This window comes from Spodoptera frugiperda, chromosome 9, assembly GCF_023101765.2.
Source record: "Spodoptera frugiperda isolate SF20-4 chromosome 9, AGI-APGP_CSIRO_Sfru_2.0, whole genome shotgun sequence".
Taxonomy (NCBI): Eukaryota; Metazoa; Arthropoda; class Insecta; order Lepidoptera; family Noctuidae; genus Spodoptera; species Spodoptera frugiperda.
This window is the reverse complement of record NC_064220.1, coordinates 4,726,870-4,738,626: the sequence shown is the minus strand read 5'-3', so window position 1 is coordinate 4,738,626 and position 11,757 is coordinate 4,726,870. Positions and strand designations below refer to the sequence as shown.

Here is an 11,757-nt window from a genome sequence, read left to right as displayed (position 1 = left end):
AGAGTCCACGTAATTTTTATTCCAGAAGAGAGTCGCACCCTCTATGCGATTCTATAGATTAGGGTATCTTCAGTATTGTTTTAGCAAAAAATACACCAGGCATTTTGGAAAGAAAGAGCAAAAACGTTGAACTCGCTGGGCGAGTCGACGGCCCTGGAATAAAATTTACATGAACCCATTTAGTAGCGGGCAAACTGGCAAAGGGACAAGGACGCTAACGCAGCGCACTCGCGGCGTTCACGCTACTCACACGCCTAATGTGGGGTCAGCCTTAAATAGCTCGTGAAGATTTTGTGATTGTATGCAATTTTAAAGTGCAGTCGTGACTAAAATAGCTGGTGCTATTGTTATATTAGACTTTATTTTTCTGGTGTTAAGGGTGAAATTCGGTTATGTACTAAGGGTATTAAAGCATTTTATGGTGCTCATTATATTTGATCCCATTAAAAATTGTAAACATACCATATTATTCAATAAAGAACGTTTAAACTGAAACTGTTATTTTGTTTTTGCAAAAACTGCCTAACTACACATCTAACAGACTAGCACAAGATTAGTCCTAAGCCTAAATCATCTTATCCTTATAAATTCGGTTTTTGGGTAAGTATATTACAAAAAAAAAAACGACATAATTGATGTATCATAATTTTATTACAGTACTAACTTTTGTTTTAACAAACAAAACATTACAAGTATTACAAAAATAACTTCTATAACGTTACATAATGGAACAGTAGTATTTTTAAACTCAAAAATGTTTGACATTTATTGTTTTTACTTTACTTAACACACATCCCGGCTTCGCATGGGCTCACTCAGTACAGAAAATTGCTACATTTGTAATTTTTTTAAGTTATTTATATTATATACATAAATACATACCAGACTTTTGAAGCTCTGAAGAGTTTTCGACCTACACTACAATTTTATGTAATATCAATGTCACATACACGCCATACTAAGACACCAAACAACAATTTGAAGATCACACAATGTATGTACAGGAATCGAACTTTTAACAGATAACGCAACAACCGATTACCCAGCTACAAAAAAAACATTAAGTAGATATTTTACTTTCCGAGCCGACCTACACGTCGAACCCAAGGCCATTACAGCATTCTATCACTGATACAGCACAAGTTACTTTACACTACCTAAGAACCTATGCACACCACGTTTTTTAAACGCGCCGTCGACGCGCGTTTGTAGCGATACACACGCGCGGCACCGGCGCGTGTTTATCGATACAAACGACAACAAACTGCTCTGCAGGAGAAAAACGCGGGTCTAAGGCGCGTGTAAAAAACGTGGTGTGCATAGGCCCTAAAATATACACATCTTTGTAAATGTGGACAGAAACTACAAAACCACCTAATGTGATCCTTACATACTTTTTTAGCTTCCATCACATTCATGCATCTGTACCCTTAGTATGAGTTTGCTTTACGTTTAAACTAATCGAAATGAGAGCGCATTCAACGCTCTGATTGGCTAGCTCGAATAAACCAACCAATCAGAGCGCCGAACGTGCTCCCGTTTCGATTACTTTAATTAAAGCAAACTCATACTACAAGACTACCGGTTAGCGGTTTCGGTAGCGCGTAAATACAATTATTAAGATTATTAACATAGCAAATTCAACCTTATCTCCATAGCGTAATGTACATACATTACTTGAGAGATTTAAGGGTGCATTTTTGGAATCCGCACACATTCGTACTACTTTGAAATAGGCCTGATTTTTCGCTTCGACTATGTTCTATTTTAACATAAATTTACTCCCGAAGAGTCCGCATTTTTTAGTATTTCAAAGAAGTAACAAAACTGTGTGTGCCGTAAAACGGGGTAAAAAGAAATCGAGGGGTGAATAGATACAGGAACAGGGTGAATAAATGTTGGCAAAATGTCCTAACAGCTTTTTTTTTAATTGTCGGGGGAAACCTTCAAAGGCGCCTAGCTTTTTGGGGAAAAAACTAGGGAGTGTGGGATTTTTACCTCACTAAAACCTCCCCAGTGGCCACCATCTGCACTGAAGGAGGCACCGGGTCCTCTTAGTAGACCAACCCCAGAATGTTCTTACATCTATTCACCCTATTCCTGTATCTATTCATCCTTTGAATTCTATTCACCCCATTTTACTGTATTGGCGAAACATTACAATAATTATTATGAAACAGTATATCTAGATGAGCTCACTGAGCACTGTGGTGAAGCACGGAACATCGTGCTTAGCGCCAATATCATTGCTTGCCTCGTTTGCCGGGTGGTTTCTGCAGCTGGAAGCCAGTGGAAGTGTCTGCTTGTGGGACTCCGAAGCTGGTGTTTAGTGATGTGTTCAGAGTCGGCTGTGATTGGGGCTGCCATGAGGGACCTGAGGATACAATATTATTAATTAACATCAAGAATAGTTTTAATACCATCTCACGTGACTTTACTCCTGTGTAACTTGAGTTTGTTGTCTCTTGAGATTAGGTTTAAAAGTAACCTGAATTTCTAGCTAAAGGTTAGCGTTTGTCTACAAAGAGAGTAGAAAACTAAGTTTCTATATGAAATTGACGTAAATTAATAAATTTTGACACTTGCAAGTGTCATCCCTATAGTGCCGCGCGTATTAAAATTCGGAACTATAAATTGACGAATTGAAGCTTAAGGACCACTGTGTTATTATGGTTAGCGAAATTTATCTGGCAGATTTTAACTCCGCCATATTTAATACGGCTAGTCGTCCAGCAGTTGTATTACAAAATAGTTCTGGTTTTTGAAACTGCTAGCCGCAATATGGCGGATTTTACAATGCTTCTGTAACATATAGATAAATAAGACAACTTACCACTGGCATCGACAGAAGGAAATGGCGACATTGCACTCCCGACGTAGGAAAACGGTGTCGGACCAGCCAAATGTTGTAGATTACCTGCAAAATTAAAATATAATATATTATAACGAATATTCGCATACTTTTTGATATTCGCATTCGCAATTTTAAATGCGATTGTTGCAAATAAAGTTAAGCGTCCCGCATCGTACACATTCCGTATGACGTCATCGGTAAGCATCGCATGTAGGCATTGCTGATGATGCGGTGCGTACGATGCGGATCAGTGGACGCTGTTGTATGAGTTTCTATACAAAACAAACTAAAATCAGTTGTGTGCGATGCGTACGATGCGGGCCTGTGGACGCGTTCCGACATACAACTGGTTAAACATCATAAAATATATATTTTTTTATTACCTAGAGCGACCCTGGGGTCTGAGAGCACTGCACTGCCCTGTGTGACGTCAGGCAACGCGCCAGACTTCATCTTCTTCCTGTTAGTCTCCGCATCCCGCAGGATCTGGTCCAAACTTGTACTTGCTGCAAACAAACATATGTATAATTAGTTAAAAGGCCGGTAACGCATTTGTAACGCCTCTGGTGTACCAAGTGTCCATGGGCGGCGGCTATTGCTTACCATTAGGTGATACGTCTGCTCGTTTACGTGTTTGTATTCAATAAAAAAGCCCATCTATTTACTATAAATATTGGCAATTGACTAGTAATCTCATCGCAATAAACACCTGATATACGTCCAATGTCGAACACAAAGAGCTTAGTACATTCGGCGCTCTGAATAGCTAGCTACAATGAACCAACCAAGTTCGTCGCAGTTAGTTCATCGAAATTCTTGAGTATGCTGACTCGCTTACTTAAGTGGTCAGTGGTCAATAGGAAAATTAAATTAAAACCGTAACTTACGTGATGGCTCATCGAAGACATTAGTAGGGTCCTTGAGTATGTACTTCCGTAAGTTAAGATATTGTTCTTTCTGCGCTTCTACTTGAGTATGCACTGCTTGCAGCCGCCCAGCTAGGGCCACTAGAGACTCGTGCATTCTTCTTATGCCCATAGTTAGCTCTGTAAATACATTATAATATAATACATATTAACAACTTTTGCCAGTTTGCCCGTATTCCCCGAGACAGATTTGGGTAATACAGACTATAAATATATGTTCGCAAATTGTCATTCAGATTTTTTCGAAAATTGGATGAATGAATGGATACTTCAGAAAGCATATGCGTCTAGTACTCTTGACTGCACGGTTGACGCGGTGGTTGGGCAACCAGCTGCCGTGCAACGGTTAGCGGGTTCGATTCCCGCACGGAGTAACTCTTTGTGTGTACTGGTGTTATGTATATGTAAAATTGTATGTTTCTTAAGGCACTCACGACATAGGAGAAAATTCTAGTAGGGTAACATTAAAAAAAATACTTATTTTTTACTAGATGTTTTATTGATAATATAAGCCGTAGATAAAAAGGTTTATCCCGGCAAAAATATTTATCTAGCCATATCTATAAAAATAAGGAGTAAATTTCGCTATTGCTCTTGTTTAAAACTTACCTTGCTCAGTAAGCAGTTTAGGAGATGACTGCATTTGTTTGTCGGCCACATCCATTTGTCTGCGGAATGTGATGAGCTGTTGTTCCAATTCTGCTATTAAATCCTTTACGTACGCTGGTGGAGCCGTGCCTTCTAGCTCCGAACCTATAACACAAAATTACAAAAGATTTATAATGGTGTCTCAATCAAAAACAAAATGTACTTAGTACAGAGGGCTTAGTATGAGTTTGTTTTACGTTTCTCGAGATCGAAACGATAGCGCGTACGGTGCTCTGAATTGTTAGTTCATTTGAACCAGCCAATCAGAGCGCCCAACGCGCTCTCGGTTCGCTTTCGTTGAACGTAAATCAAACTCGTATTAAGGGTACTGATGACATGAAATGAATGAGATGGCATAAACAATGTCAATCCCTTATAGTATATTGATTTTGCTATACATTTCTCGTTAACAGTGCTTGTTGTTATAATTCTGCAAGTATACACGATTTAATTTAGGAAGGATACTGTATACCTTTGATTTGGTATTTGTTATTAAGTTGGCACTGGAGTTGTTAAAAAAATCGTAAGTGGTTATTCGAACTGATTGCTTCTCAGTAGTAGTATTGGCTAATGGTAACCGCCAACTTAGTGTATGATACATACCGGGTACAGTGTAGTCCCTGGCGGCGGTCTCGGCGGCGGCGAGCGCGGCGGCGGCGGCGGAGCGCAGACGGCGCGACTGGGCGCGCGCGCGGGACACCTCGCCCGACAGCGACAGCGCCGACCGCACCAGGGACTCCGCCTCGCGGGACACCTGGGACAACACGCAACATCATTACTTATTCTTTGACTGTGCAGCAAAGGATAAGGTCAATGAACTATTCGCAGTAACCCGACAGGCATGAACACGTCGCCTGCTCGTAGGATCGTCCCTTTTACGATCTTCGAAAACTTTACACCCTGTTCCGTACATTAGTATTAAAAAAGAGAATCAGCTTATAACTGACTGAGGATTTATTTAGGATAGTATATCTGAAAATCGGGTTCTAGCTCTGGTAGAGGTCAATGTGCACGCTGCAGTTAACTTCACTTACCTTATGCAATGGTTTGACAGACACCCTCATAACTTCAGAGCTAAGTGACTTCTGCTTCTTAACAAACTCTTTGAACGACTCCACTGTGGTCGAGATTTCATTTGGCAATTTATTCTGCTTTGGGGGTTCACCTGTAACAAGTACACAAAGTTCAATGAGTAGGTCTAATGAGCTCTATCCAAATAAAAAAAGCTTGATTGGTAAATCAAGCTTTTTCATTTGATATCTAATAGGTAATTGTGGACAAAATATTTATTATTTTATAATTACAATCATAAAGGATATGATTAAGGGTGTGTATCAAATATTAAGATCAATCAATTGTTAAAAAGTGGTTAAAAATTCCAATTACAAATTAAAAACAACTGGGAAAGGTTTTTTTTACGTTAATGCAAGTTATTTTTTAAACATTAGACAGATTTTTTTTTTCTTACAAAATTATAGAAAATGGGTGTTATGTACATTGGATACATATTATGTTGTCTTATTGTATGTTGGAAGACGAAGAGATGTTATATTATACAATCCAAAAATACTTACTTTTAGAATCTGTTGTTGTATTGGCAGCACCAATGCCACTACTGCTAGTGGCAACACCGCCAAGCCCGAAACTTGGTGTTGCTAATGGAAACAAATAAGATCACATTAATAAAACTTGTATAGAAAGCAATTAAGTGCTGAATAAATTATTATTATTATTTTATTATAACTTTCCTGAGACATACTAAGTTAATTATTATGTTATCGACGCGAGAAGCAGTGTCAGACTCTTACTGACTAAAATATAAGGTTACATACCTGATATTGATGGCTGTGTGCCAGTCACACTAGTCGTGCCCAATTTAGACCCTGAAATGTATTAGATAATCTTTTAAAACCTTCAGAAACAAATATAATTACTTTATGATAATTATATTTTATCAACTATATCATTCATTGTATATGATATTCTACTGCTGGACTATGAGCCCCCTCTACAGATTCAAAAGGGTTTATTATACTACACAGTTAAAAACAGTTCTTGTTTGTCAGAAAGCCCTACTTCCAATAAGAATTAGTTTATACTAGTTTCTTCTAGTGGATCCACCCGCATTCCAGTAGGAACAAGTATCATATCCCCCAAGTCAGCTTATACCCTGTCTGTATACCAAATTTCATCAAAATCCGTTCAGTAGTTTCAGCATGATTAATATATTAGTCTGATGTAAATATGCTACTCTGGTGAAGGAGAAGGAACAGAGGATAAGTAAGGGGAAGGAAGAAAATGTGATGCGATTTTAATTTGTACTGCCAGTTTCAACAAATTCTACCGACAGACAACCTGTCAGTTTAGTATTTGTTACTAAAGTAAGAAATGTGTACGTGTACAAGACATACAGATGCACACATTTAAAAATAAAGCCGAATATCTAGAGTTCAATTAAAAATTCGATTAAACTAATTTTTATTTTACACATTATGACAACACCCTTTGACGGGGCTTCGATTCAAACATAACTGGTACTTGGCAATTACATTTAGTAATATATTGAATTATGAAGTGTGATTTCTGAGTACATAGTTTCTCACCAGGGCTAGGCGCTATAGTAGGATAACAGTCACGTTTAGCACTGAGCAGTTTGTAGCTACAACCAGGCTCACATTGAATGGGGCTCAGTTCAAAGCGTGGCTTAGTAAACGTCGTTGGTGGCAACATTTGAAATGTCTGTGTTACCGGTATGAAAGGACCGTGGCAAGGAGAGCTTGGGTTTGGGTTCATTGTACTGGAAAGGAAGGGTAAGGGTATATATACTTATATTTGTACAATAATCTTTAACTTTATCAGTTGATAGGTTTTATTGCTGAACATAGACCTCTTCAGAGAGTGTTACGTCATAATCCCCATACTTGGCAGGCATATTGGCGATTGTAATCACCAAAATTTTAAGTGATATTGCTACCTGTCTCTCTGCTGTTGCAATAGCTTTAAATTCCGTGCTACTTATTATCTAGGTACTAGTACTGTAATAGTACTGTTACATAAAATAATTCTTATTACTCTGGACTCTAGGACCTAAGACTTAACAATTGTAATTGTAACACAATTAGGGAAGTGAGGCTATCACTGCTAAACAATCCATTTAATAGAAGGGAGTTAATTTGCTATAATCCCCAATCCCCAAACTTGGCTATAGGCTTGAGGATTATAGTGAAGTTTGAAAGAAGCTTCTGTTAATCCCTCAGTAACTAAACAAAGTTATAGAAAGTACTTTAATCATACTCATTATAAAAGAAATTATTTGCATACCTAATAGGCTAGTTGTAGTTGTAGCTGTACTTGTTGATCCGAATCCAAATCCAACACTTTGTGTTGAGGTTGTGCTGCCAAAACCAAAGCTTCCAAGCCCTCCTAGACCTGTGCTAGCAGATGTTGCAGGGGTGCCAAATGATAAACCTAAAATAATAAATTTAATTTTAAACATGTGCTGAAATCTTGCCTCTCATGCATCAATGGGCACATTCTCCATGTGAGAAGAGGCCTTTAACATCACATTAGCAGCCTATTAGTGGGCTCCACTGGCCAAAATCCTCTTCTCACACAGAAAAGATTTAAGCATGAATCACCACACTTGCTCAATGCGGGTTAGCGATTTCAATCTTATAATTAGAAATTATAAGTGCAGGTTTCCTAACAATGTTTTCCTTCACTGTTTTTCAGTGGGTTCTAATTAATCTTACATATAACTCGGAAAAAGTTGGTTTACATTGGTACTTGCTGTTGGTAGGTTTTGTACCCACACTCTTCCATATAAGAAGTGGGCATCTTAATCCTTCATGCTTTTATGACATCAATACAACAGAAAAATGCTAATTCAATATTACCTGAGCTAGTAGTGGCAGTGTTGGAACCGGCACCAAAATTGAGGCCACCAGTGCCTAACCCGGTGCTGCCAAAAGCTGGGGTGGTGGTGCCAAATGTGGGGGCTGCACTAGCTCCGAATGCAGATGTAGTTGTGGCTCCTGGAATTTATATTATTTTAATTTTATAAATTCTAGTATAAAATACTACATTCAGTAAAGTTATACTATGAATGCAAAAGTAACTTTGTTTACTTCAATTTGTAGCAGAAAGGAATAAGAGATTTTTCAGTTAATGATAAGTTCATCTGTCAACGATTCTCTAAATGATAGAATAGACTAGACTGTGACTGAAATGTAGAATGACAATAAGATTTTTGTACAAAATTAAATGTGTATAGGAATATCTTTTACACAATTACTCACCAAAAGCAGGTGCTGCAGACGTAGCGCCGAATGCTGGAGTAGTGGTACCGAAGGCAGGTGCCGCAGATGTAGCACCAAACGCTGGGGTTGTAGAACCGAATGCTGGTGCGGCCGCCCCGAATGCAGGCGTGGTGGTCGACCCAAACGCTGGGGGCGCTGTAGATCCGAATGCTGGGGTTGTAGTCGCCCCAAACGCTGGCGTTGTGGTTGCCCCGAACGCCGGAGCAGTGGATGTAGCGCCAAAGGCAGGTGCAGCACTGCCAAACGCCGGAGTTTCAGTCGAAGACGTATTCCCAAACAGACCCGACGACTGTGACGTTGCAGTCAAACCAAACCCAGGAGTCGCAGGCCTAGACACGCCGTTATTGTGTAAATAATCAAGAACTATCACAAGTAAATTCATTAACAAAAAGTTGTACATCTAAATATAGGTTATACCGAATGACAACGTACAACTTTTTAAAATTTTGAAAACATAGATAAATGTAATAATTTTGGTGGCAAACACGAATTTGTATCTGTAGAAAAGAGTTCTTATTTCAAATATATTCAAAAAGTTTTAACTATTTCGGTTACTTACTTGTTAGCGCCAAAATTGAAGCCTCCCGTGAGTCCTGTTGTTGCAGGAGCACTCGATGGAGTGCCGAATGAAAAAGACATTTTTCACTTCTATTTTTTACTATTTACAACTTAATACTACTATTTTTTAACAAAATACAACTATTTATATAAAGTTACAGTAATAGATCAACGCATTGACAATTGACAACGATAACGAACGACATGAACGGCCATTTTTGACTGACTTTGAGGTTTAGTCAGTGTTGCCATGTAAAATGAAACGTCAACTATTAGAATAGAATTGCCATGTGCATGACAAAAAATCACACGAGATTGATAAAAAAAATATTTGATTTGATTCACTGTGCCTGTATAATACAATTTATTAATTCGTCTGGCGCAAGCGTGCTGTTTAATATTTTTTAGTATGAGAACAGGTGTTTTACAGTAAAATTACAGGCCGGTTTAATTTATTGTCTAGTAATGTATTTATAAAATATTAATGTCGAATGTGACGTAGAGACAAGTCAATCATTATCAATCAGCATTATACTGCATCCTAATATTTTAATATAATATCGTAATCTTATCATTAAACAACTGCGAAAGAAGCTGAAAGCGACAACAATGAACCATCTTGCTTGGGGTGGTCATCTTGCTCAATCTTATAACGCGATTTTTAGAACTACACCAACCAGTATTGGGATTCCTTTTTGGGTGACAAAATATCCTGGGCCGAAACTTATGAAACTCACTCGTCCTCCAGCGCTGGTGGCTGAGGAGCAATACAAAAGACTAGTCACAGGGAATCTGAGAGTGGAGTCCGCTATTAGTAATCGCGCCAAGTTTGTCAGTTCATCTCTTTATGTGTAACATATTAAGTTTTTATTATTCATTTCGGTAATTTTTATTCCATGAAGATTAAAATCGGCGACCGATGTGAAAAAAATTCAAAATTATGAAATGGACCGTTGTTTTTGTGTTTTACTTTAGGTGTCTAGTTGAGTAAAAATTGTTAAAAATGTATACTGTTGTTATCAAAATTCAGTTTGGTAAATATATTATTTCTAATTATATTAACGTGTGTTTTTAATTCTAATGTAACCGTTTGATCGATTTTTTTTGTAACCGAATGTCGATCCGATAATGGCTAACCCCGTGAAAGATTTTTGATCAGCAATGCACGCATTTAGGCTAATGATTTTATTATTTTCATAATCGTTGTATTAGAATACAAGCCTAAAGCTGGCCCGCCATTTATGTGAAGTAAACGTAAATTTTGTAATTCATAAATATCTAAACATATCTAAATGGCCAATAATTTTATTATAACTTTCATGAGACATACTAAATTAATTATTATGTTATCGGCTTACTCACGTAACTGTTTGACGAGGAACTCGACTAGTTTCAGGCCATGCTAGAGGCTCATATTCATGAACAGCATTGCGCGATATTCGCTGCGTCTTGTGATGAATGAATATAAGCCTTTAGCATGGCTTGAAACTAATCGAGTTCTTCTCAAACAGTTACATGAGTAAGCCGATAACATAATAATTAATGAATGTTTTGTTCTTCGAGATGTGGAAATAAACTTAAGACCGTGTGTTTCTCACGAAGTCAGGACCAATTGCAGCCACTAAAGCGTGACTAAAGCTTAAGATTGTGGGACTGATACAAACAGTAAACAATTATTCAATTCCAATTAGCATATCAGGATTACGAGAGGTAGATAACTTACCATTCGGAAAGTAATAGCAAAGATCAACACTCAGACAATGCTATCTTTAAAATATTGAAGTTTGATTTGCCACGATTCATTACGATTTCAATCCAAAGAGGAACCGAGGGGCCCAGAGTGTTACCCAAGTTTAATTGACTTTCAAGATTTTTAATTACAAACTTGAGAAAAGATACACCGTAGAGGAAGTCGAGAGATTGAAGGGACGTATTTGGGGTGGAATTATATGGGGGTTGAATATTTTTAAATGGTAAAATGTCTATCTACTTTTATTTTTATGAAACTGCTTGGACTGAGGCCGGCGTAAATTTGGGAATGCGGTTTAATTATTAGGTACTGATGAAGATTAGATATTTAAATATTAATTATCTTCATCTTCAATAAGTATCAATAGGTATAGTAGGAATATTAATATACCTACTATTTAGGAATATTAATATACCTACTATATGCTAATAATTCCGAACTGGAAATGCAATAATAATATCTTCGTATTAATTTCAATTCAAATACGGACCTGTTCAGTCCGCCATTTGTAATGAAAGATTTTACAATTCCTAAAGAAAAAGTTAATATTTCATTCTGCCGGTCGACCAGTTTCTAACGAACGAAGTTCTTCTCTATTTATCTTGTTTAATTAGTGCAATTTTCTGAAGTGCAACCTGACCGTTGTAAGGTTTTCATTGAGCAAAATCCACAGTAGTAACTCTTAGTAAACTATAGTACGTT

At 37.6% G+C, this 11,757-nt stretch overlaps 1 protein-coding gene across 1 annotated transcript; it reads right to left on the bottom strand.

Moving 5' to 3' along the window:
• Positions 1–632: 632 nt before the first annotated feature.
• Positions 633–9,539, bottom strand: LOC118271349 (nuclear pore complex protein Nup58). The gene is made up of 13 exons (XM_035587413.2): positions 9,307–9,539; positions 8,727–9,076; positions 8,325–8,462; positions 7,750–7,896; positions 6,261–6,311; positions 6,003–6,083; positions 5,463–5,593; positions 5,032–5,182; positions 4,390–4,533; positions 3,742–3,900; positions 3,238–3,360; positions 2,834–2,917; positions 633–2,374 (listed from the first exon to the last, which is right to left on the bottom strand). Exons 1-13 carry the CDS (start codon positions 9,384–9,386, stop codon positions 2,244–2,246), a joined length of 1,770 nt encoding a protein of 589 aa, XP_035443306.2. The 5' UTR covers positions 9,387–9,539; the 3' UTR covers positions 633–2,243.
• Positions 9,540–11,757: the final 2,218 nt, after the last annotated feature.

Bases quoted from the DNA above. Each gene is read 5' to 3' on its own strand.
- LOC118271349 (XM_035587413.2), bottom strand. From the start codon at position 9,386: ATGTCTTTTTCATTCGGCACTCCATCGAGTGCTCCTGCAACAACAGGA. The intron at 9,077-9,306 runs GTAAGTAACCGA...CGGCGTGTCTAG, and splicing joins TTCAATTTTGGCGCTAACAA to GCCTGCGACTCCTGGGTTTG. The intron at 6,084-6,260 runs GTATGTAACCTT...TGTTTCCATTAG, and splicing joins CACACAGCCATCAATATCAG to CAACACCAAGTTTCGGGCTT.